This window comes from Neopsephotus bourkii, unplaced genomic scaffold (assembly GCF_033783945.1).
Source record: "Neopsephotus bourkii isolate Nb327-2 ecotype Australia unplaced genomic scaffold, CSIRO-AGI_Nbou_v1 NB_1825, whole genome shotgun sequence".
Taxonomy (NCBI): Eukaryota; Metazoa; Chordata; class Aves; order Psittaciformes; family Psittacidae; genus Neopsephotus; species Neopsephotus bourkii.
Window position 1 is genome coordinate 330479 of NW_026902298.1, and position 27251 is coordinate 357729.

The 27251-nt window shown below is 44.9% G+C and overlaps 1 protein-coding gene across 12 annotated transcripts in view; it reads right to left on the minus strand.

The window, feature by feature from the left end:
• Positions 1-689: 689 nt before the first annotated feature.
• Positions 690-27251, minus strand: part of TENM4 (teneurin transmembrane protein 4) — a 755206-nt gene continuing 728644 nt past the window's right edge. For all 12 annotated transcript variants that reach the window (XM_061343269.1, XM_061343268.1, XM_061343271.1 and 9 more), the window contains 5 exons: positions 25383-25618; positions 19216-19512; positions 16441-18055; positions 10529-10671; positions 690-1719 (listed from right to left, as the gene is read on the minus strand). In XM_061343269.1, coding sequence (XP_061199253.1) covers positions 961-1719; positions 10529-10671; positions 16441-18055; positions 19216-19512; positions 25383-25618 — 3050 coding nt within the window. In that variant the 3' untranslated portion in view covers positions 690-960. The remainder of the gene's footprint in view (positions 1720-10528; positions 10672-16440; positions 18056-19215; positions 19513-25382; positions 25619-27251) is intronic.

Consider the following 27251-nt stretch of genomic DNA (forward strand, 5'->3'; position numbering starts at 1 on the left):
TGTACAACATGGGTGCATTAAATCCACCTATAGAACAGCTCTACGTATGAGAGAGAGGATTGATTTTAGCTTTTCTCAATAGAGCAGGAGTCCCTTTCTTGGCTTTTACTAGGGTTTTTTTTTTAACTAAAACCAGGATTTGCACACAAAAAAAAAAAAAAAAAAACCAACAAAACAACCCAACCCAAAAGTATCTACTCTCATAATGAAAAAAAGACTGATTTTTTTTCCTTTCTTTATTCCAGTTCAGGAAGGAAGAGAATCATCTTGCAAGTCAATATCATCAGCTCCTTTGCCTCTAGAGTCTAATTCTGCTCAGCTGGAGCTCCCCCCCCAAAAAACCCCATTTTATGTCCCAAGTGAAATGGGAAAACTACTTGTAAGGTCTCTTTTGAGGCACATGATTCAGACGGTCGCTTTTGGAGTATCGGAATCAGCGTTGTCCTCCATCTCCTTTCTTTCCAGGAAGAGCTCTCCAGCGCGCCGCGGGCTCCCTGTGTTTCGGGTGGAAGGCTATCTGTCCCTGCCCCATCTCAGAAAGGGTTAGGATGACACAAGTTAGCACAGACACCCATTTCGCACTTCACACCTAAAGGATGGACGTTGACGATTCCCCACTTCAAATTCCTCACATAGAGGTGGGGGGGAAACTAAAAAACCCAACAAAAGTAAGGACAAGAGACAGTAAATTTCACTGTGATCACACAATGGCAAGATATACCTTCTGTTCATCGCAAAGAAACACGTGTGAAGGCCAAATTAAAGAGAGGGGGAAAAAAAGGGATGTTGCATGAGTTACAGTGCAACCGTGTTATTCCTTCTCTTTCTATTCTCCTTCCCTCCCCCCCGCCCCCCCACCTTGTTCAGTTTAGAAAAAGGATTGAGTACAACACAGTCAGGTTAAGTGGCCACAAAAGAGTAGCTGTCTTTGGCAAGAAGTCACCTCATCGCCCCTCTCTGTCACCTTCTGCCCATCTCGCTCTGTCTCATGAAGTGGATGTTGTTGGCGCTGTCTGAGAGTTCGGGGTACTGCTCCACTGAGATCACGAAATAGCCGTCGTAGCCCTGTACCCGGCCCGTGTTTAGCACTTGTTGCTTCTCCCCTTCTGTCCACGAGCGAACACCCTCCTCCCCATCCCGCAATCTCTGCTGTTCCCGGGACCAAGCTTGGGCGACAGCGCGCTGTCGGGCCAGCTCCAGGACACGGGTCTTCTCCTCGTCCAAGGTGGTCCCGTAGCGGGTGTTTAGACACAGCGCGCCGTACTGGAGCTGGATGTCCGTGTAACGTCTAGTCCTTCCATTCAGCACTGTGTTGATCTGGGACACCGTCACGTTCACGCCGTTCTCCAGGGTCCTCCGCCCGCCGCTGAGGCCCAAGATGGACAGGTCACCCTCCGACGGCCCTTGCTTAATGAAATAGTGCGTGTCCACCCCGTCGATGGTGAAGTGCAAGTTCTCCAGGTAATGGGCGTTGTTTAGGATGGCCGCGATCCTCCTCCCATCCTCGTTGGCCACGCTGATGATGTCGGTGGCCACGCGCCCGTCCTTCATGGCGAACTTGACTCCTTTGCCGAAGATAGAGCCTCCAGAGGCAAAGTTCTTGTTCTTCTTGACCTGCCGGCACCCGGCGATGCTGGAGCTGTAGATCTGCTCGAAGCGCTCCAGAGTGACAAAGGCCTTCAGCTGCTTCTGCACTTCACACTGGACACCCAGAATTGACTGAGCAGGGAGAGAAAGAAGAGAAAGATGTGTTAGAAAGAGAAGCCTGAGGACCCAAAGGCATTATTAGCATGCTGGAGACCAGCAGGACATCTTGGTGGGGAACGTCTTGAAGTGGGAAATCTAATGAGAAACTCGAGTTTTTTTCCCCTTATCGCACTTTTTCAGAGGTTTAGTTCTTTTTAATGGAAGAGCTCTTTTGTCAGGGACTCTTCATCTGGGGCTGTAGTGATAGCACAAGGGGTAACGGGTTCAAATTGAGACAGGAGAAGTTCAGGTTAGATAAAAGGAAGAAGTTCTTTACTGTGATGGTGGTGAGGCACTGGCAGAGTGCCCAAATAAATAGTAAATGCTCCATCCCTGGCAGTGTTCAAGGCCAGGTTGGACAGAGCCTTGAGTGACAAGGTCTAATGTAAGGCATCCCTGCCTGTGGCATGACAGTTGGAACTGGATGATCTTAAGGTGCTTTCCAACCCAAACCATTCTATGATTCTATGATTATTCCCCCTTCCTGACATTGTTTCAAGAAACTGAACTGTATCTTATCTCAAATAATGATGTAAAGGTGAAAAAGGTGTGAGAGTCACCATCTGGACATGTAATTATGTTCTCCTTCAGTGTTCTTCACCTGCACATAAGAAATCATTCATGTTGTGGCCACAATGCTTTACAAAAGGCTTTCAGATTTTCTGTGAAAAAGTTTGGAAGTACTTGTAAAAGTTCCCCCTATTTTCACTTTGTAACTCTTTGTGCTACCTTCCAAAGCCCTGCATTACAGGTATGACCCTCAGAGTGGCCACAAACCTTCTAGATCTCATTTTGACCTGGCCAAAGAAGGTTTTTCAAGTCAAGGAAGGCCCTAAAAACAAATCCTATTTCCTGCAAACCCTCTAGAACATGCCAGGCTCCCTGAGCTAAGGCCAGCCACACCTGATGCTAGAGTTCTGGCTTACACTGAATCAAAACTGCAGAGGGACAACAGTGCAGATCATTTGCAGTCAGGTACAACACAAAGTCACTTTTGCTGTTAGCTTATAATGGAGCCAGCACACAGTGAGTGAGCAGCTCATCATCACTGCAGAATGTCTTTGGAAATGCTCTCATCCATTCATGACAGCTCCAGCTTCTCACAGACCCCTGTTCATGAACAATCATTTCCTCAAATATCACAAAAGCAAGAGGATGCTAAGCCAAAACTCTCCTGGCACTGCCAAAATCTCAGTTCGTTAACAGAATGAGATCCGGGATTAAAAACAGGATAAAAAGAGAAGTTTGCTGCATTCCCAATTATTTTGAGGGAATTTAACACCCATGAAGGATATTGCCTTAAACTGTCCACAAGGTAAAGGCTCAAGTGAGAAGATTGCACCAGGGCAGGTTTAGATGGAGCTGAGGAACAATTCCTGCCCCAGAGGGTGCTCAGGCATTGGAACAGGCTGCCCAGGGCGGGGCTGCAGTCACCAGCCCTGCAAGGGTTCACACCCCGTGGAGACGAGGCCTCAGTGCCATGGGGCAGTGGTGGCCTTGGCAGTGCTGGGGAATGGTTGGACTGGATGAGCTTAAAGGGCTTTTCCAACCTGTTTGATTCTGTGACTCTAAGACAATTCAGATGATGCAGGCATTTCAGTGTGGTCCTCCCAACTGAGCCTTGTAGCATGGCAAGGGAAAGGAAATAAACCCTCATTTCCACTGTGGCCATTTCCAGAGAAAGGTCTCAAAGCATTAAATAAACAGAGGATTCAGCACTGCAGCTCACTCAGAGGCTTGCCATTGACTTTGCTATTAATTCGGGATGGATGCTAGCCTGGTTGGTACATGCTTTGATGCTACAGGTATCACAGCCAACAGCTGTGCCATGATCTAGCTCCTTACTCAAGCTCCATAACCTGGGACCTTCTGGCCTTAGGGAATTTTCAGTTTTCCATTTTATGGTGTAATTCTACCTAGCTTTGAATTTCAGATCAGTATTTGCCCACTATAAAAGGAAACCCTTATTATATATTTTATTTTATTTTATATTTTATTTTTTTATATTTTATTTTATTAGAATTTATGACCCAATGATAGAATACTGGACCTTCCTCTGGTCTAGCTGCATACTGCCTTTGTGATACTATATGAACTCATACAATTTCCAGTACTTTACTGTTCATCCAGATGCCATTTAGAGAGAAAACAAACAGCACCCACCCTGCTACTGGCAGGACTTGGAAGTTTAAGGGATTACACATGACCTAACAGCAATATCACACGTACACATGATCTAACATGTTAGATCTGTTAGATAGATAGATTAGATAGCTGTTAGATGTACACATGATCTAACAGCAATAGCTGTTACATGTACACATGATCTAACATGTTAATTGTTAGATAGATAGATTAGATAGCTGTTAGATGTACACATGATCTAACAGCAATAGCTGTTACATGTACACATGATCTAACATGTTATATCTGTTAGATAGATAGATTAGATAGCTGTTAGATGTACACATGATCTAACAGCAATAGCTGTTAGATGTACACATGATCTAACAGCAATAGCTGTTAGATCATCTGTGTTAGGTACTGCCATCTCCTGCCTCAGGAGACACACATAGGACACCAGGCTAACTGCCTTGTTGATGTCCTCTGGTCTCCATTCAGGTTGTCTCCTTCTCTATACTGGGAATGCATTCCTCATGCTGCATGTATAACTGTAGGACCGACACTGGCACTTCCTGGTGGCTAAAACCAGTGGTTGACCAAAGCCACAGAGTTGGGAATCTCTTGACCTCCAGGCATGGAGGACCCAGTAGGTGGGAGATGCATGAAGTTGGGAGCTTGAGACACCTTAGTTAACAAAGAAACTGAGCAGTTACCTGCCCATGGCAAGAGGTTGGAACTGGATGGTCTTAAGGTCCTTTCCAACCCAAACCATTCTGTGATTCTATGATTCTACGAATCTGTAACTGGTGGACAGCCCTTTAAGTGAGCCCCACTGACTGCATGAACTAGACACTGGAAGACTACAGCGGGTGCACCCATATAGCACACATCTAGACATCTACATGTCTAAGTCTTGCATTTGCTTGTAGCTCTTAACAGCTGATAATTTGAAGAGTCCTTTGGGCTTTACTGAGAAGTCACCTAAATGGGTGGTGTTGAACATCATTTTTACCACTATGGGGAGCCCTTCTGGTCCACCAATTGTTGCTCTAGAAGAGTGTAGGTAATCTGTGCTGTAGATAGGAGGAAGTCCAGGAATATGATATGAGGATATGGATATGAGGATAGATATGAAGAAACTCTAGTTTGATGGATAGGGCTTTGAGCCATCTGGTCTAATGAAAGGTGTCCTTGACTGTGGCAGGAAAGTTGGATCTTTAAGGTCCCTTCCAACCCAAACCATTTTATGTTTCTATGATTCTATGATCTCAAATGGCATCAGCAACTGAGTTCATTCTAGATCTCTGCTGGCTATAATAAGAGCTTGGATACCAAGTTCACAGGCAGAGACCTAAACTTAGGTATCTTAATCAAGAGCAAAATCACACTCAAAGGGTTTCCCACTGGGGACTGGTTATAGGCCTTCTGGGCTCTCCCCATCTTATGTCACATTGGGAAGTAAGAAATCAGACATGTGCAAAGCTGTAATGCTGAACATCATCATCACTTAACTATTACAATAACTAACCACATCTCTATTATCTTGAAAATGAGCCCAGGATGACTTTGAAATAACTTTTTCACTGCATTTCTTTGATAAAAAGAGTATATCTGGGAACATCACCTTTTAAAAGGAAAAGCAAACACATCCAACTGAAACAATAAACCCAATAAATCGAGGCACACCAGTGTGCAGCTAGCTTGTGTGCTCTGCTGTGAATAGAAAGGGGGTGGAGGCAAACAGATTACATGTAGTTCAAAGAAGCAGCATGTCCCTGACTTGGAAATTACCATTTCTGTTTCATTTTAGAACTCATTTCAATGAACTGGCAACAAAAAGGAACAGAAAATGCTGCAATGGCATGTGGTACTCTCTAAAATAATGCTGCCGCTTTTAGCAAGGTATCTATAAAACCAGTTTTAGGGCAGGAAGCAGGGAACTCACAGTCATTTCAATGTTTGTTGCTAGATGTGAGTGACAAATATGCTGGGTTTGTTTTTCCTCACAGCCTTTTTTTAATCAGATGTCCTTAGGTGACATTTCACTTTATCTACTAACAACCCATTGGAGAGAAGAGAACGACCTTCATGATTTGCTCACTGCTGCATGGAGCTCAAGAGAACAGCACATTACAGAGCTCTCTGAATAGCCTCTTGCATTTTGCCAGCACCTCTTGAGGATTCGAAATACCATAGCCAGATAGCATCATCTGTTGTTTTTAAATACCGCCTTCCAGTGTGAGACTGAAAGCTTTAATTTCCCATCAAGGATCCAAGATGTGAAATAAGTGAACATGTTTCCAAGTTATTTTACATCCTTGTGCCGTTATACACAGATAGGTGTTTCTCTTGCCACCATATGGCTTACAACACAGAAAGCCACTTCTTTAAAAGACTTGGGAGTTATGATTTCTCTGAAATAAACTCCTTCCTATTTATCCCAACCTTTCTGTTAACAAAATCACTCTTTGGAAATCAGCTTCTTCACTTCGTTCAACCCGGCCATCACCTGAAGAGAGTGAAGGTTGGACTTGGTGATCTTAAAGGTCTATTCCAACCTAGCTGATTCTATGATTCTAAGATTAAGTCCCCATTCAGATGGGGATCAATCACAGCAACCTACCAAGCACCCATCCATCAGCACAGCTGCACTTTGTGCTGAGGGGCAATGGGCTTGCTTAGGAACCTGCCAACCACAAAGTGGGACAATGGCGGTGAGCAACTGGCCAGCAAGGCCAGTGCTGCAGATACTGCTTAATTAGCAAGGAATGAAACACTCGGGTTTAGAGGACAGGTTTCGCCTCCATCTCTCTAGTGTACACAGCTGCAAGGGGATAATGAAGTTGAGCTCATCAAGCAGGTTTCCATCTGTGGGGAAATAAGAGGATTTGCCTTCTTTTCTTGCTCATCTATTTTCATTAAGCTTCAAGAGTTTAATGTCTTTGAGACTTAAACTCCCTTCCTTGTATTAGATCCAGTAAAAACTGGCCACTCTTTTTGGATGATATAACTAGGGGATGACGGACAGAGGTGCAGACAGTGTGATGGGCCAGTACCAGGACAAAGCACCCTCAGCATCAGGATGCCCACTCTGAATGATGAACGCTGGCAGAGCCAGCCCCTCAAACAGCTTGTCCTTGGGAGAAGCTCTGCCAGAAAGCACAGCCCTGAAGCTCACTCCCTGGCTGAGCATCCCAGAGCTTCAAAATGGTGTTCCATCAGGGATACCGAAAGCTGCTCCTCCAGCACAGCCTGCAGAAAACAGAAGCCTTCCTGGAGGCACAGTGCTCATGGTATGGAGAGAAGCGTAGTTAATAATACGATGTAGTTAACAATATAAGCTCCGGCTCCAAAACACTCTTCCCTGCAAATAGAGTTGTTCTGGCTCAAGCAATTACCTGTCAGTTCAACAAGACAAAAGAGAAGGGGGAAAATAAAGAGGGAAAAGGAAGAAGAAGAGAAATTGGATTCAGGTACATCAGCTCCACAATATGCCAGAGGTCACCCAGAGTCCCCTGGTGCCAATAACACTGAACTTGTTCAACAAACAATTTAGTGACAGCCTCATGGTCACAGAGAAGAGGGCGGGGGGGAAAGTGCTGCCCAACGGAGTATTGGATTTTAAATGTCACTGCAGAGCTGCAGGGGGTTAGAGCAAGGTTTATGACATGCTGCCTCTTTCTGAGCTGGTGAATGCTCAAAGTCAGAATTATCCCTCCCATCTTCCAGCCCTGGAAGGCAAGAACCAACAATGTTTTGGATGGAGATGCCAGGGCCCTCTGGCTACGCGCTCCGAAGAGAAACAACACAGCTGTTTATGTGGAGTTAGTTGCTTTGCTGCTGTGCTCCTGTTATTCATTCTTCTCTGATAAAAGAACTGACTCAGTCTACTGGGCTACAGGTCAGTGAAGCCAGTGGAGTAGCTCAAATTAACTATGGTTTATGTGGGTACATGACCCAGAGAAACCTGGGATTGGAAGACATGGAGATGAGAAAGCTGTGGTGCATCATCTAGTGAATATCCCCAACTGCAAGGATGGGCATTGTTCTGTGCCTTGTGAAGGCTACTTTTAAATGACAAAAGATCTGCAGCTTACTCCGTAGGCTCTGGAAGATCATTTCACACTTCGATCAGTCTAAAAATATTGTTAATATTTCTAAATATTACTAATGTTTGTTTAAATAATATTATTACATTTATATATTTATATTATATAATATATAATCATATATTTAAATATATAATAATAATATTATCTAAAAATATTTCCTGTGCTCCCCTTTATCTTTGTTTAATTCTGAATTTGCAAAAGTTTCTATTTTCTTCTACATACTTTGTGCATAAATACAGAGATAACCAGCAGGAAGGAGGGCTGGATCGTGTGTGGAAGTGTGTATATATAGCTGGAAGGGCTGGGAGTGAACACAGCTTCCTGTGAAACATCAGTGTCGGCTGTACAGACAGGCTCAGGAGCAAGCAGATCATGTTTTCAGGTATCATATTGTGAATGGAGTTATTTGATGTAAATATATGCTACGATACGCTGGGTGTGCCAGAAAGGAAGGGGATCCTGCTCTATTACATCTGAGAGCCACTTGCTATCACAGCATGATCCTGCAAGTGTAGTCTACAATAAAAATGCTCATGTTTTGCTGCTGTCATAACACAGGGGAAGGATATAAAACAGCCTGAAATGGTTAAAACCCACTTTCAACACTTGACTGTAAAAGTGACTCATCTGGAAGCCCCATGGCTGTGTAAAGCCCTCTTTTAGCAAGCAGGTCACTGCATGGTCCTCACTGCAGCTTTTTGGTTTAAAAACCTGAAAGGGACATGGAGATTTCCTTTCTTTCTTATTGCTCATTCAGGCAGATTCATCTAAAATGGATGGATGGAAGGAGGGCGATCCTTGGTTTTATTCCCAGCTCAGCTGCCTGCATGAGCAAGCGTCAGTCTTCATCTCAAGCTGTCAAGTTACTTGGCTACTCAATAAGTCTAATAATAATAATAATAATAAACTAATGATAGAATAATGATATAATAATAATGATCGCAACACTAATAATAACAATTTCTATAGCAGCTCTATGAGGGTTATTATCTACTGCATGTAACGATTCAGAGACAATCTTTTGTGCAGTCTCTGAATGAGCTTTCCCTGTTTGCTTTCTCCTGTACAGCTTTGCCTGGGGAGCCTGTGTCACATCAGGGAGGAGGAAAAGTCCTCAGGCTATTTCTCATTACAGAAATAATCTCTATTAGCATTTTATCATTTAATCCAAAGACGTGAGAAGAAAAAGAGGACTCTCTGAGCTCCAAAACGCAACCGAGTTCAAGCATCAACTCAGCCATTGTAGCAAAAGGCACAGTTCTTTTTGTCCCCCTCTATGATAAAGTGATAAGGCTTAATATAAACCTCTTGTTGAAGTTGAAGCTGGTACATTCCAGCTTTCCTCACCATAGCTATAAGGCTGAGTGCCAAGGATGGGCTGACACATGACTATTCTATTAATGCACAGTATCTTGTTCATACCTCTGAGTGGTACCTTTTGTGGTTCAGCGAATGTGACACTGTATTTTACCCTCCTGGTGTAATATGTGTAGGAGACCTCAAGAATCTCCTGCAGGACAGGGAGATTTCAGTGAACTCATAGATAAAGAGGCTAGGAGAACAGCCGGAGTAATTTCCACTTCCTACTGTTATCCTTTTATTATGCTATATCTTAAATGTTACATCCTGATCTCCCCAAGCATGATGGTGCCTTGCTGCTCTCGTGGTGTTTGAATATACAGCAAGCAGGAATACAGTCTAACGAGGATCCAGACTAAATACAGGACAGCAACCCCAGAATAAACCAGGGTAGGAGATTAAAGAGTATCCTGAGAAGTAACTGACTTTTGCAAGGTCATACAACCCATAAGACAGGGAGTAACCCAGGGCTCTCGGATCCTGACCCAGTGTGCAGACCTTTAACAATGCTGCCTCCATTTTTCAGCTAAGTAATTCCCAACAGGAAGAGAGGGGGAAATGACTGGGCTGTAAAAGCTTTCATTCTTGCAATTTCATCATTGAATTTTGTGCAAGCCTCTACCGAAGTGGCTTGTGATGTAGGCTTGTTCTTAAATGTGGGACACAATGACTTGGGATTAAACCCCATCAGGTAATATGAAAGTTAACTCTCATCTAAAACTTCTTTCTGGTGAGACCCGCTGCAATGCAGAGCAGTTTCCTAGGCAAGTACTGAGACTTGTTTAAGACATTTAAACCAGAGTGAATAAATTTCTAGCAAAAATATTCCATAGAAACTATTTCTGTGTCAAGATTTGCTTTTTTTAAACTTCCAAGCATCCTTGGTGCAAAGGCATTTGAACTGAGCCTGCGATATGTGATAACAGGGCCTCTTGTGGGAGGAAGAAACAGGAACACACCGTGCAATTGAGCAACCACCAGAAAACATCACAGGAAAAACCATCGTGGCAATAAGGACCATAAAATGTGATTATTCAGTCAGATTTCATTGCTGTAATGGGGACTGAGGCACTTTAACCTCCCAGTTCATCTGGGAGCACATGCTGCTAGAGGGTTTTTAATAAAGACTGAGACTGTATAGTTTGCTGATAAGGGTGTGAGGTACAGCATGGAGTTGCATGGATCACCTTGCTATTGTCCCATTCCTGGGTTTTCATCTGTGTGTGGATTAGCTCATAGGACGGCTCCATCGCATCCATGTCTGGTTTGGGGTAGCCGGGGATGACGTTGTGGAGCTGGAACCCGAAGGTGAGCAGCCAACTGTTGACATCTGGAAGGGAACAGAAGCATAAATAGATTATCTGATCTCCCCAGCAGGATTGCCCAGGAGAAGGCACAGAGCAGGACCCTGTGTTGATGGCACTGTAGCAGGACTGGCCAAAAAGATGAGTGTCTATTTAGTGTGAAGAGCACAAATCTTAATGGTCTTTGAAAGAGCCATGTGTCAAAGAGAGGCTTTCCACATCCAATCACAGTCTAATTCTGCATTTTCCAAGCACTGGCAGTGACCAAATGGCCCAAATCAAAGCCAATGCCACATCTAACCTTCAGCAGCGGGGACCTGGCACTGCTCTAAGGTACGCAGGAGAAGCACAGGAATACCACCACAGTAATGGAGGCTGAGATGCTCCAACTGAATGGGAAGTGTTGTGCAGACCTACAGTCACCTCAGACATGATAGTCCTCTTCTGACGACTCTCAAAGGGCCTGCAGGCTAAAGACTAAGTTTAGAGATATGTGAGCCAGAACAATAGGACCTCCATGACAAACATCACAGTCATTTAGCAGGTGCTCATGGACATATCCTCTGGTTTTTTTCCATGGCTTTTCCACCTCAGTCCTGAGCTTCTTGGCATTTTTCATAGGAAGGTGTAGTTTGAGTATTAAAATAGTGTAAAGTCACGTCACCTTTTACATTTAAAATCAGCCTCCACACTACCTGCAAGGTACATTACAGTGAAAATCAGTGTATATGCTCCATCCCTGGCAGTGTCCAAGGCCAGGTTGGACAGGGCTTGGAGCAAGCTGCTCTAATGGAAGGTGTCCCTGCCTGTGGCAGGGGGTTGGAACTAGATGAGCTTTAAGGACCCTTCCAAACCAAGCCAAACCTATGAAGGTGAAGTACAACTAATATCTGCTCCACAGGATCTTAAGTATTAGGATGTAACTGAGATTGTGCTGGTGCTAGACATGCAAGAGGCTTGATTTCCATTTTGCTAAACAAAATAAACATTGTTAAAACAATCTGAAGAAGGGATCAATTTAAATAACCAAATATGCATCTTTTAACATTTCTTCTCTATTGCCCATGAGACTAAATGAGTGTGTTGAAGAGCTGGTCAAGAAAGAACACCGTGGATGTGAGTGGCAAATAAGGCGCTTCCAGATGACTAGAGAACCAGGAGCCAAACAAAGACTCTATCTGTTGCTTGTTTTCTTACAGGCCAAAACATTGCCATTGGGCAGATGTCCAAGAAGCCCTTGTGACAATCCATGTGGAAGGAGGAGGATTTCTGTAATAAAAACACTTCTGTTCACTCAATGTACAGATTGTTTCTGGAGTGTCTTCTGGAAACAGGGAGGTTGGGGGGAGGGAAAGAAATTAAAAGGCTCATTTGATTGTTTTTTCTTGCTTAGTGCTAAGCCAGCCTGCTTCCAAATCCTTCTCATCTGAAATAGAATCATAGAATAGTTTGGGTTGGAAACGACCTTAAGATCATCCAGTTCCAACCCCCTGCCATGGGCAGGGACACCTCACACTAGACCATGTCACCCAAGGCTCTGTCCAGCCTGACCATGGGCACTGTCAGGGATGGAGCATTCACAGCTTCTCTGGGCAACCCATTCCAGTGCCTCAGCACCCTCACAGTAAAGAACTTCTTCCCCAAATGAAGACCTTTGATGTACATATTGTAGACCTGGTGCTCAGGAGAACAAAGTAAACCAGTGAAGACTGGCGTTGGTGCAGGAACCATTTCCCGAGCACTTCACAACTGTTAAAAAGACCACAGAGCAGGGATGCTGAACAGCCAAAAACCATGTAACGTGTCTGAATGATTCAAGACAGGCCTTTTTTCTTTTGATACTAAACTGACTCTCAAAACATTTGCAAACAGGAGTTTGTTCTTTTTGGGAAGAGGTGTTGGACTCCCCAGAACACACACACAGAAAAAGAAGAAATCCCAAAACATGGGAGGAAGGTGCGGAGCTGAGAAACCAGAGGGGAAAATATTAATTTGCCAAGAGGCAGTGACAAGTTTTTTGACAGAAAAGTGCATTTCACATCACTGAGGGGCTTTTTTTCTTCAGCTACAGTAACCCTGCCAACACATTTCACAGCAAATTCATTTGAGGGCAAAGAAAAAAGAGTGCTTAATGCAGACACGTGTAATGGAAATGTCAGTTCAATCCATCAGGATTGCTGAAGCTGGCAGCAAAGCTCTGTGCCATGAAGTGTACAATCACTAAAATACTCATGTTTAACAATGGGCCTCTCAAAACATAAATACCTGCTTCTCTGCTCTCTCCTCTACATGTGCCTCCAATTTGTACCTATGAGCTCAGTAAACCTCATCACTGGAGACCAAAGCATGTGCTGTTTGCCTTTGTCCTGGGTGCTGAGCTCCCATAAGGACATAGGGATCAGGATGGGGATGAAGGGTCAGAAAGTGGTTCCCTGGGCACATTTGGTTGTGATGACAAGGATACTCTCATCACAGGTCCTGCCCATGAGATGCCTGAAAGCTTCAGCGGGAAGAAATGCCAGAGCAGTAGCTTTGCATCACAGCACTTATCCCATCTGGTCACCTGCTTCTTCCATGCAGTGGGAGTGGAGACTTAAAAAGTGCATTTGAGCTCTGTATTCTTGAAAGACAGAAAACGGAACTTTTAAGACGATGGAAAAAGTTATTCAGTGCATATAAAATATTAAAGTACTGGGTTTAAACACCTTGATTTCATCATCAGAGCTGGGTGGGAACCTGCTCACCTGCACCAAGACAGGCCTGGAAATTTTGTCTTCTCTTAACTTGAGCAGGAAAACAAAACTCTGTTAATATGTCCTGAAAGAACTGTTAACAACTAATTCTGGTGTCCTTAACATAAGAAGGACATGGAGCTGTTGGAGCAAGTCCAGAGGAGGCCACAAGGATGAGCAGGGGACTGGAGCACTTCCTGTATGGAGACAGGCTGAGAAAGCTGGGGCTGATCAGCCTGGAGAAGAGAAGCTGCGTGGAGACCTCAGAGCAGCTTCCAGTGTCTGAAGGGGGCCTATAGGGCTGCTGGGGAGGGACTCTTCATGAGGGACTGTAGCAATAGGACAAGGGGTAATGGGTTAAAACTGAAACAGGGGAAGTTTAGATTGGATATAAGGAAGAAGTTCTTTCCTGTGAGGGTGCTGAGGCACTGGAATGGGTTGCCCAGGGAAGTTGTGAATGCTCCATCCCTGGCAGTGTTCAAGGCCAGGTTGGACAGAACCTTGGGTGACATGGTTTAGTGTGAGATGTCCCTGTGCCAACGGCAGGTGGGTTGGAACTGGGTGCTCTTAAGGTCCTTTCCAACCCAAACCATTCTGTGATTCTATGATAGACAAGCTTAAAGCAACAACTGCAAATACAGATTTTGGGTTGACTCCTTAATTTTTCTTTTCCACTTTTCAATCATTAGTTTACACGTAACTGGCAAAGGTTGAAAAACAAGAGGAAAGTTTTCTTTTAGGCTATTCTGGAATTTGTCATTGAGGCAATTTTGAGAGCTGTTTACAACATTTCTGCTGAGAAATCTCTCAAGCTCAACCCCCTCCCATTAACAAATTCAGTTTTGACAAATAAGCATTTTCTGATAGAAGTTATCTCAAAGTATTCCCTGACAGCCTTAATTATCAGAGTGAGGCCATCACACAGGATCTTTGTCTGCATCTTTTGGCATACTTCACTTCCCTCATGGCATCAACTGCTCAGCTCTGGAGAAAGCAGCTTTTCATTAAAAAAACCCCAAACAATCTAATCCTTGTGATTATTACAGAAGAACCTGGAAGCACAAATCCTAATGGCTGGAAAACCAAGTGGAACAGAACAACCCAGGATTTATATTCTATAACATATTGGTTTTTTGGTTTTTTTGCTATTAATCCAATCTCACAACTTAGGGGAACACAAATATTGTTGCATATGGGGAGGTTGTGATAGATGTATCCTGGGCTGCATCAAAAGGAGCGTGACCAGCAGGTCGAAGGAGGTGATCCTGCCCCTCTGCTCTGCTCTCGTGAGACCTCACCTGGAGCATTGTGTGCATTTCTGGTGTCCTCAACATAAAAAGGACATGGATCTGTTGGAACAAGTCCAGAGGAGGCCACGAGGATGCTCAGAGGCTGGAGCAGCTCCTGTATGGAGACAGGCTGAGAAAGTTGGGGCTGTTCAGCCTGGAGAAGAGAAGCTGTGTGGAGACCTCAGAGCAGCTTCCAGTGTCTGAAGGGGGCCTATAGGGATGCTTCATTAGGAACTGTGGTGATAGCACAAGGGGTGATGGATTCAAACTTAACCAGGAGAAGTTCAGATTGGATATTAGGAAGAAGTTCTTTACTGTGAGGGTGGTGAGGCCCTGTCACAGGTAGCATATTCAAAGAAGAGCAGCATATCTTGTGAAGGGTCTGGGGCACAGGTCCTGTGAAGAGGGAACTGGAGAAAAGGAGGTTTAGGGGAGGCCTTATCACCCTCTACAACTACCTGAAAGGAGGTTATAGTGAGGTAGGGGTTGATCTCTTCTCCCATATAACAGGCAGTAAGACAAGAGGAAATGGCCTCCAGCTGCACCAGGGCACATTTAGACAGGTCATTAGAAAGGGTTGTCAAGCACGGGAACAGGTTGTCCAGGGAAGTGGTGGAGTCACCACCCCTGGAAGTGCTCAAAAGTCATGTAGATGTGGCACTCAGGGACATGGTTTAGTGGTGCCCTTGGCAGTGCTGGGTTAATGGTTGGACTCAATGATTTTAAAGGTATTTTCCAACCTAAATGATATTATTATTCTAGGATGCTATGAGTATACGAAGAACATTTAATCCACAGAATGATTTTCTGTGTAAAACCCCCACACATAGGGCTCATGTTATTGCCATTTAACAAAGTCCTGCGGAAGCAGTTCAGAAGTTATGTCAAGCTGTGGGGTAGGTATGGCCTAAAACGTGGCTTTTGAGTCTAACCCACCTGCATTTTTAGTAGACTGACTTTTAGTAGAAACTGTTAAATCTGTGGGGCAGATTAACATTGATTAACTACATGGTTAGTGTAGGCTGACTGTAATAAAAGGCTTAAATTGCTGTTGTCATCCTGTTAAAACAAATCTGCATGTCATTTGTTTAGTTACAAATAAATCTCCAGCCAAAACTGTGCAAACAGAGCTGCCCCTCTACAAAGTGAAAGGTTATCAGCACATTAACTGGTAGCTAAACTTGGGATATCTGAGGGAATGAAAATCTGGAAGCAAAATAAAGAGAACACCAAACAAAAGGAAAGGAAACAAGTTTGGGAATGACCATCTCCATCTATGCTAATGAATTAAACATACTCTGGACATAGGCATCAACTGGCAAAGAAAAGCTTGTGTCCATTATATTAAACATTGGAAAACTTTGTGGTAATCAGGATACTAAGAGGGAAGAAACCTGTTGTGTTGGTTTTGGACAGGATAGAGTTAATTTTCTTCATGGTAGCTAGTATGGGGCTATGTTTTGGGTTTGTGCTGTAACGGTGTCGATCACACAGGGATGTTTTCACTATTGCTGAGCAGTTCTCACACAAAGTCAAGGCCTTTTTGCTCCACCAGTGAGTGGGCTGGGGTGGGCACAAGGAGTTGCTTATGTGTCTTTTGCTTCACTTATTAAACTGTCTTTATCTCAACCCATGAGTTTTCTCACTTTTACTCTTTCAGTTCTCTCCCCCATCCCACTGAGGGGACTGAGGAAGCAGCACTGTAGGGCTTCATGCTGGCAGGCGTTAAACCGTGGCAAGCTCTAGAATACATTAATGAATTTAAATGTCTTACCTGTCATGTAGCATTTGATATCCTGAGAGTTGCTAATGGGATTGTTGTTTTTGAACATATACAGGTTGAAAGGCATTATGTTATTGCTACTCAGATGCTTCCACATATCATGGTCTGGACTTGTCCAGCGACCCGCTAGCACATCATAGTCTCTCCGTCCCATGTGGATAAGCTTTGTGAGTGGATCATACAGCCCTCCATGGTAGCCAATGATGATCTGGAAGTTGGGATTGGTGTCCATATAGATCTCCCCATATGCTGTGTACAGTATCTGCTTAATCATTAAGCCAGTCCCACTGAAGACAGCCAAAGGAGTGCCAATGTTATCACAAGCTATGTAGAATTCATCACCGCTGCTGAGCTCCATTGCAAAGAGGTGGCCTTGGAGGTCATAGTAGAGGGAGGTGATCTCGGAGCTTGAGTGGTTGTATAAGTGGGTGACCTTGGTTGGGTTGGTCAGGTCTGCGTAGAAGAACTGCAAGTGATGGCCATGGCTGGTTTTGCTAGACACTCTCCTACCTAGGCCATCGTAGCGGTATTTCACACTCCATCCACTGGCTTTATTGTAGGCTCTGATGAGCAGGCCAGCTGAATTGTACTCAAAAATATCATTGCCCCTTTGCTTCAGGAAGCCGTCTTCATCCATTTTGTACTGCACATCCCCAAGTCTAGTAATCCTATCCCTGAGGTCGTACCTGAGCGGTGTAAGCCGGGCACTATTCCCTGGACTCAACAAATGGAGGTTTCCATTTAGGTCATAGCTGTAACGCCAGAGGGGTTTGTCATTGATAGACACTGTCTGCAACTGGCCATCAGCATCATATTCATATGAGTACCTTGTTGTGTTGGCATAAGGTCCAACCTTCAGCTCTTTCTTAACCACTCTCCCCATGTTGTCATACTGCACAGTCATCCAGTACATGAGAGACCGGAATATCTCATACTGGACCTCCTTCATCCTGCCATAGGCATCAAAATGTTTAGTGTGAGTCATGACAGCAGTGGTGATAATCTGGTTGATATCGTAGTAGATGACTCCAAATTTACCAAACTGCTCAGTTTTGCCTGACACATCATCATACCTGTAGAGATCAATGGGTAAAGGTGTCTCGTTGATGACTGCTTGCATGCTGGTCACCCGAAAGCTGTTGTCATAGTTGTAGTCAAAACGTGCATTCACCATGCCTTCCTCAGTGAAGCGGAAGATCTGCCGATCAATGAGGGGTCCTATCTGCCTGTATCTGATTGTACAGGTGAACCCTTCATTCTGCAAGTTTATGGTCTTCAGCATGCCAGCAGTTTCATCGTAAGTGAAACTGATCTTCGTGGTGTCATAGAGCATCTCGGCTAACTTGGACAGCTTGCCATACTTGTAGATGACCCGTCTCCCCGTGCCCAAGTACAAAGTGTGGAGGAGCTGCTCATCCTCTGTGAAATCCTGAATGACCGAGGCGTTGCCTTCTGGTGGCCTGTAGATGTTCCTGTAGTAACCAATGGAACGAATGGTTTCTAAAGTCTGACGAGCAACGTTGGGCATGGTCACCGATGACAACCGGTCGTTCTTATCGAACTCAAAGATGTACTGTCTCTGGCTGTGAAGGAGCAGCACCATGGACTGGATGGGAAGGAGAAAAGCATAGGTTATCTCCCTGGTTTTCAGTCAAAATGCAAAGTTCTCCAATCCAAAGAGTAGGGCGAGTGACATAAATCTCTGCACCCGCAGGGTTAAATGGTGAGAGGTGTGCACAGCACATTGAGTGTCCCCAAGTAGGAGTGGGTAACAGGAAGAATGCACAGAGGAAGGTCTAAGTTCAGAATGCTCAACTGTTTCAATCAATACCCTGCAGCTAGCTGCCTCTACCCAAATTCCTCATGCCAATAGCTTTTACACACTAAATGAATACAATTGGTAGAGATACTTAAACAATGCTTGAAAAAGCATCCCCTGACACCTTCCAATGCCTAATTAATTCACTGTGTCTCCATATCTTCTATTGCTCTCTTACTCCAAACTTCTGCCTGCCTGCTTATTTGTTCTGGGATTTCTTTTGCATATAACAAACAATCCACATGGATTGTATAATACAAGCAGCAAGTCAATACTTTCTGCTTTTTAAAAGTTATATTAGTGTAGTTTCCTTAAACTGTTGTAGGCATAGGCTCTACGCAAAACTCAGGAATAGAACATTCTAGCTCCAGGTATGCTGTGTGCGGATCTATAGAACACTGGGCAGTATAATGATGAATGGCAAAGCCCAGAAGGATTGAAGTCCCATGCCAACCTCCAGAATGCAGACTGCAGACAATGCTGCAGCGTGCTACAATAATCTGACTGGATTCATGCCTCATACTTAATTACATGTATTTCCTACAAAGCAGGAATGGGACCCTCAAAGAAGGCTGCATGTCAGATTGTACGGGTTGTTTTCACATGGAAAATCCTATTGGAAATTCCTACTGTTCACTCCTGTGACTTCAGCTGGAGATATTTTATATTGCAGCTGGCTCAACAAAGGAATGTCATGCTTACAAATTCAAATGCCAAAGCTTCACAGCATTAAGACAAGAGCTCAGTGTGGCTGGGAAGAAACTTCTCAGGCTGTTTTCAACTGCTCTTTGGTGGTCTGGCATCAAAGTTAATATGTGCACCGTAGAGCATAGGACCATAAAAACCATAAATCAGCTGATGTGAAGGAGCACTGCTCTACTAAAGTCAAAGGAGTAAAGCCCATTTGCACCAAACACACCATCTCTAATTGATAAGAGGATTCTTACCTTCTCTAAGTAAGTGTAGCTCCATGATTTGCCATCAGCAAAGATCCTGGATGTAATCCTGCCAGACTGATCATACTCCATCCTTTCTGACATTGTGCCCCTCTGAATCCCTGCAATATGTCCTCCTGGGGAGTAGGTGACATTGACCCCATTCAGTCTGCTGCTGGGTGACCAGAGGCTGGGCCTCCCTGCCTGGTCATAGAGGATGCGGAGCGTGAACTTGCGGTGGTCATCATAGATCTTCTCTGTCCTTGTCACACGGTCAAAGTCAAGGGACAGCAGGTTTCTGTTGTGAACCTACAGGATAAAGAGGGAGAATTAGGAAGCTGGAAAGAGTTCAAGTTACAAAGACCACCCTTTTCTTCAGCAAACACCTCTTTAGACCATACTGGAGAGTATCTGTTTGTAATCCTACATTGCTTCTGTCGACTTTAGTGAGGAGTGAGGCAGAAAACCAGGGTAATTCTGAAACATCACCATGGTGAAGGAATATTGCTCATATCCCAAACCTAGGCTTAGAACTGCTACAGCAGGTGTGATTACAGACCTACAGAAGATAGAGTGACAACTTGTTGCAAGGCATATTTGCGAGGTACTCTGCTTCTCAAACCTAGGTTATACAGTCTTGCTGCTGTGCACATCAAAAATAATGTTTGTAGAACGAAGATGGATGTTGTGTCAACATAGTAGAAATCAGAGTTTTTCTCTGAGTCTATATACTCAGAGAATATACTGCAGGCACTGGAGGCTGAGCCTTTCCCCTGAGATGAAGTATGGAGGCTTCGACCACTGTAGATGTTACACAGAGCAGGAGGTTTTGTGTGAGAGCTGCAGCTTTAGCTTCATTGTCCTGGGGTTATTCGGTGTTGCATAATTACAATCCTGTTACCTCCACTGCCTCTGCATTTCCAAAGATCAAAGGTATCTACTTCAAAGCTAGGAGCAGGAATACATCCTCATTCAGGGACTGTAGCGCAGAGCAACAGAAAAGAACCCGATAATACAACTTGTGTGCAAGGAGATTCACAAAGGCACATCACCACAGCAGCAAAGCACTGAGCAAGGATGAAAACCCCACATTCCCAGTAAGAGCTTGCCAATGAAGAAAGCTGTTTTGCCATCCCACCACTTTTAAACCTCTTTCATTTGCTGAACCCCTCTTCTCTAGAAAGGTACAGACTCTTCCTGGATGAATTTCAAACTCCCTTTGCAGCCCTTCAGCTGCAGGCAATAAACCAGAGTTTGCTGCTTGCTGCAGGGTCTTCAGACCAAGTTATAACACTACCTTATGCCCCTCTGGATAAAGCTCATGACCTGAGCACTGTTCTCAGCCCTGGTTTGGCTTTGATCTTGGCCATGGCTTTAGGGTGTTGATTGAATTCCCACTATATTTTGAGGGATGAGGGAGTATCTGAGTGCTAAACAGCAAGAGAAAGGATGGGATAGAATAAAGAAGGGGTTCCTCAGCCCTGGAGGAACAGGAGAGGGGGAGGCAGGACCACTGCAGTGCTTTTGTGCTGTGTGGGTCCTTTCCAACCCTAACTGAAGCTTAGAGACACCACAACGTTGGAATTCAAAAGAAGGCACCTCAGGAGCTGGGGAATCAGTGCCCATGATGTAATTATAAGGATGATGTAAGAGGAGGCGAGTGCAACAGTGATTTTCAATTAATGAAGGACAATGGTAAAAGGCAGGTACGAGTCAAGGGAAGAAACGTTGTGGAAAACAGATAATGTTCTAATTAAATATGTGTAAAATAGAATGTACTTTTGTGATGGAAGAAGGAATCAGCCAACAGCCCGCTGTAACAGGCGAGCTGGAAAATAACTACAAAGCTATCAAGACTCTAAGTACAGATACACACATAGAGCTAAGAGCATTTTGGTCTTTTGTAGGCTCTTGCTGCCATAAATAGGGAAACAGAAGTGGTAATGGCTTGCAAAAAAATCAAAGCAGGAAGGAACAGCATCTCTACCTTCCACCTCTTTGCAGAGCAGCTCCAGCCCAGCAGCTGCAGCTTCTTCTGCTCCTGATCTCTGCCAAGAGAGCTGGAAATAGCTCTTCCAGGGTTGGGATTGACATCCAGGCTGAAAGCGGTCTCCTGACCCGTGTGCCAGCAGCAGTGCTGCTCTCTGTGCTGGAAGGACCAAAGAACAGGTCCCTGGCTGGCTCTTAAGCTCAGTCCGAATCCCTGTATCCCATTACTGGTGCCCTAAGTCATGCCACTCTCCACATGCGCTGGCAAGTGATTTCTGCAGGACTAGTTGGAATCAATCTTCCTTTTCATGTGCTTTCTATGGTTTGTTTTCTCAAACATGGAACTCATCCTTGTTCAATGTCATGTCTTGAACAGAAGGGAATTTTCTGCAGAAGAACTGGAAGGGCTGCAGGCTTCAGTCCAATAACCATGTGTTATGGTGAGCAGCTAAATAAGGTGCTACATCCCTGAGTCCTTAACCTGGAACAGGGTCTGAAAAGCTCCTGCAAAAAGCTTTTGCCCCTCAGAGCATTTGACAAGGCTTGTGATCAGCACAGGATTCAGACAGGGAAAATCTAAATCCCCAGTTCACAGTGTATTTGACATCCCTCTATAATATACGAGAGACTAAATTTAACCCCAGACTCATGTTCCATAGTACTTCATTCAATCCCTCGGCTTGCTTTGGGAAAACAAGAGCATAATCACACCACCATCTCTGGGTTCTCCAGTGTTTCCTAGGGAGCTCCTTTAGCTTAAATGATAATTAAACACCATGCCCTGATCTCCCTGGGAGCATAAGAGCACAGAAAGAGAAGCTTTCTCTTGCAAACACTCTGGCAACCTTCAGCAGAGGAGGGCAAACAATACTTCTGCAATGAGAGCTCCTGGAGCCAACAACATCCATGTGATAAATGGCTGCCTACAAAGCAATTTCCCCAGTGAATTGCTAAAACCATTGAGGTGAGCATCTCCAGACCTCAACACCTTGTGGAGGTGATGCTGGGCTGTTCTCATTAGTCAACACACCAGGAGTGGTAGCAGTACATCCCTCTCTGGTCAAACTGGGCCTGGGGAGTGTCTGGTCTTGATGCTACCATTAACCTGCTGCCAAGGTCTTGGGAAAAACAAAGTGACTTACAACAGGAGTTTCCATGGTTAAGGGAATAAAAGAGCTGAGCCAGCAGCTTTCTTTTGGCTGTCCTATTTGCTCCATTGTCAGAGACTATTTTATGTCCTTCTTCATTGAAAACCTCAAGTTTGTTTAAAAAGGAAGGAGCCTGTTCCTTGGAGCTGAATGCACTCACTGCAGATGGACTCTGTGTTGCCGTTGGCCAGTGATGGGTTGAATTTGTAGCCAGCCAGTTTATGGAGATATCTCACTGCTGGGGACACTGGATCAGAGCATCACAACTTTCCATGGGGTGTGTGGTATAGAAGGGAAAGAGTCTGCTTTAACATGTAAGAATAAGAATACCCCACAACTGTGGGAGGAAGGGCCACAGCTCGTAAGATGTGGAACTGTTGGAATAAATCCACAGGAGGGCCACGAGGATGATCAGGGGACTGGAGCACCTCCTGTATGGAGACAGGCTGAGAAAGTTGGGGCTGTTCAGCCTGGAGAAGAGAAGCTGCGTGGAGACCTCTGCTGGGGAGGGACTCTTCATTAGGGACTGTAGTGATAGGACAAGGGGTAACGGGTTAAAACTGAAACAGGGGAAGTTTAGATTGAATATAAGAAGTTCTTTACTGTGAGGGTGCTGAGGCACTGGAATGGGTTGCCCAGGGAGGTTGTGAATGCTCCATCCCTGGCAGTGTTCAAGGCCACCTCAGACAGAGCCTTGGGTGCCATGGTTTAGTGTGAGGTGTCCCTGCCCATGGCAGGGGTTTGGAACTGGATGCTCTTAAGGTCCTTTCCAACCCAAACCATCCTATGATTCTATGTGGATCCATGCAATGGCAGAACAAAGAATGTTGGTTTCAGGGAATTCCCTTTTCTATAGTGGCCAGATCCTGTTGGCTTCACAGAATGGTGCTGCAGCCTCTTTAGGTATGCTCTTTCCCCATGGAGCACCATGTCTTTGCTGCTGTCTCATGTGGGCAGTGGGGGTAAGGGGAGAGGGAAAGCAGTGATTTACTCACATACGGCTGAAAACGATAACATGTCCCCAAATGAACAAAAACATGTTGAACTTAATTTCCCTCAGCTTCTCCCTTGCCAGGGAAAGCAGCAATTACTGGGATGAGGGAAGGGGAGAACATGACACACGGAGAATGTTAAACGTCAGGCAATCCCCAGGGAGGCAATTAGCACCTTGCAGGTTTATGTCTTAGGGGTGCAGATGCTGCCATGCAGGTACAGACAAGCAGCCTAAAACATCTTGTACACCCTCAGCTATTTTGAACCCCTGAACAGAGCCATAACTAAGTCCTTCAACCATGTAAGATGCTCTTCTGCTTCCCTAGAAGGGTCCCGATAGGCTCAAAATGTGAATAAATGCTGGCAGATTTATAGGGACATCATTAACCAGCCTGAAAACTCATTTTGCAAGTGCTTTTCCAACTGCAGGACAATATTAAAGCAAAGACACATTCTGCTTTTGAATCTACTGTGAGAATTTGGGAAGATAAAACTGACATGGGCAGCTGAGCTGTGGCTAAATGAATGGAAACTGCTTTGAACACCAAACAGCTGTGGCAGATTTCAGCAGGGTCACTCCTTTCAACAGAAAACCTGCCTGAAAATTCCATTCGTTTTTAAAATGAAATACTAAAATAGAATGAAAATACCCAAGACAAACCAATGCAAAGGGATCTGCAGGTATAGACCAGTTCCCATTGAAGGACCAGCTTCAGCTTTCACTGCTGTTTTCTCCTGATAGCAAAATACAAGACTATTGAAACAAGGGGAAAAGAGCAGAGGCTGGGCTGGGAAGGGTGAAGAGCAACACTTGACAAGTGTGAGTGAGGAGAGGTGGGAGAAATCACACCAAGATGCCAGGGGTCACGCAGCAGGGAAGAGGGAGAGGTGAAGAGCAAGGACTGGGAAACATATATCTAGAAACCAGAGCATTAACCCTAACCATTCTATGATTCTATGATTAATATTTGCTGCAAAGCTGAAGTGCTACTGGATAGCTGCAATCCTTTTACAGTGGTGGCATTGCACAGCACTAAGCACCTTTCTCCAAGGCTATGAATTTGCCAGGTGCTGAGAAGCTTCCCAGGAACCGCTCATCAGCTCATGACTGAGACCAGCAAGGTGCAGGGTGAGTGCACAGGACTTCCGATGACAAGTTACCAGCCTTGCCAAGCAGTTAGCAAGGGGAGATCTTTAAACAGCCCTGACAAGTCTGTGGTGCAGTGTGTGGAACAAGGTTTTCAAAACACATCAGTCTCAAGCACTGAAAGGACAATCGGGCTGGAGCTGTTTGTAACACTTCACTTAGAGAGCAATGACAATTGTGATGCACAGCCCTGAGACCCCAGGTTCAACAGATCAGCAAGCATCAGGAATCTAGATATTATTCTGAGGCTTCCCTGGAAACATAATCCCAGACTGGTTTGGGTTGGAAGGGGCCTTAAAGCTCATCCAGCTCCAACCCCTGCCACAGGCAGGGACCCCTTCCACTAGAGCAGCTTGCTCCAAGCCTCTGTGTCTAACCTGGCCTTGAACACTGCCAGGGATGGGGCAGCCACAGCTTCTCTGGACACCCTGTGCCAGTGCCTCAGCACAGTTGCAGTTGGAATAAACAGGTTGAACAAGCTCAGCTCTCTCAGCCTGTCCTCATATGCTTAGAAAACTTTTGGTGCTCAGGTCTATTACTGCCAGCAGCACGGACAGAAAATACCTGCACTAATTGGTGCAGTATTTTGTAGTTATGATCATCTCTCACTTGCTTAAACAGCCTGTCATGATGGTTAAACCTGTGGTCACACATGGGAGGTCACACATTCCCAGTGATGCAAAGGACTTGTAGGCAAATCATCAATCCTACCTGTGATGGCCAAGAGAACATCAGCACGGATGTGTATATTCAAATCACAAAGGCTGTGTCACTGACAGTGAACAGCTAGTTCTGTGTCCTGCAGCCTCATCCCTATCACAGACAACACAATCCCTGTCCCTTTGTGTCACGAGACAGAACTGATGAGATGGGAAGTGCAATCCAGAACGCTTCTCACTCACCCTCAGCCGCCGCCCGAAGACGGTGATCTGCCCTCTCGCTTGCTCCTTCCTCTGCCTCCACTCCACGAGATTGAGGCCGTTGTCAATGGGCAGGGTGACGTTCCTCTTCCCCACTGTGGGGTTGACAGTGCCCGCCAGCAGATGTGGCTCGGTCTGCAGGGCCACCTCCATGCCGTTGGCGAGCATCAGTCTGAGAGAGCCATCAGCGCCGATGTAGTAGCTGTTTCGAACTTGGTCTGAAGACAGAAAAGAGATCTGTTGAAACCCAGTGATAGAACCCCCGCTTTTCATTAGCCCCCTCACTCAGGCTTCATCAACATTTCTGATGGCTGTCACCAAATGCACTCTGTCACTCACCTGTCCCATTCACAGTGAACAGAACATTGGTTTAATCAGTGATGGACAATCTCTTTCATTCTGATGAGGTTTTGCACCTCAAAGCTTTGCAGAAAGGTCTTGCGTGAGTTAAGAAAGGCACCAGTATAAAATCCATGTAATAGCCTAGCAAAGGACACAGCTTCAAACCTTTTCCTCTAGGCTAAACCACTGGGGGGGGGGGGGCGGGGGGGATGCGTGTTTTAAATCACAGTCCGGATGAAAACTGTCCACGCTTTCATATCCTCAAGATCCCAATTCCACCACAAGAGATGAAAAAATGGGGCCACCTCCTTGTCTCACCAGTGACAGGAAATTGCACAGTGAGTTAATGTTCACCACTTCCCCAAACAGCCAAACCACTGCACTTGGGAAAGCTTTCAGGAGGCAACCAAAGCCCTCGTGTTTGGAAAGCAAGCAGAGCCACTAAGCTCCTACACATCTCCATACATCTGGCCTCTGCTAGCTCATGAGAGATCAGCAGCATTTGTGGCCAGGATTTGGGACTTTAGGAGTGGAAGATAAGAACTTTATCCTTTCCACATCCTTCAGGAATGAGGCAGGCTAAAAGCCCATCCTTTGAATCCCCAGCTGGCGTTTCTCTCTGCAGAGAGAAGGGTAAGAAAGCACAAGGCTTGTTCAGTGCAGAATGGCTTTAAAAGCACATTATACAACGACTGCCTTATCTGAAGCTCCTCAAAAGATGGAAAATATTACCATTTCCAGGCTGCCATAAATACCTAATTGTGAATAAAAACACCCATTAAAAATTCATGTCAATTATTTTTCCATTCTGAAGCAAGTTGGGGTTTGTTCACTCTTTGCTCTGCCACAGCACAGCAGGAAACGCGATCCTAGTGGTATTATCATCTCTTGTCTGGACAAAATAGATCAGCAAAGAGCACAGTTTGGTATCATTAGGAAAGGAAACCTGAAACCAGTTGGTCTTTTCCTACAGTGAGTCTGATCCTGCTGCTGTTGTAGCCAGCTGGAATCTTGCCACACTGATCTCAGCACGACCACAACTCACTGTACATAGCAGTAATAGTGTCAGTCTGCGGTGGCACTGGATTTTGCCACTATAAACATACAGCAGTGACCCATAGTGTAGAGCTGAGTATTTTAGCTATACCACTGAGTACTGAAGTTGATGGGTTTTCAACATAAGACTCCAGCAGGCTCAAACCCACTGCATGCTTGGTTCTGCAAACAGAGAGAAGGGGCTGTCACTCTTCTTAGATGCTTGGTTTGGTGAGAAAGTGGTAGGAGATGTGCTTTAAATCAAATCAATGAAATATCTCTGCAGAGTTAATATATTCCGCCCTCTGTCACCAGGAAGCAAGGGAAAGAGTGAAGGCCACCATGAAATTCACTGGACATGTGATGTTCCCTTTGTGTTCCATAAGCAGCACAGAGGGGTTATGGTGGATTGTCACCAGCACTGTGGGGAATTTAAACTCTCCACTTCCAACATTTTCCCAAGAGAAGACTCTT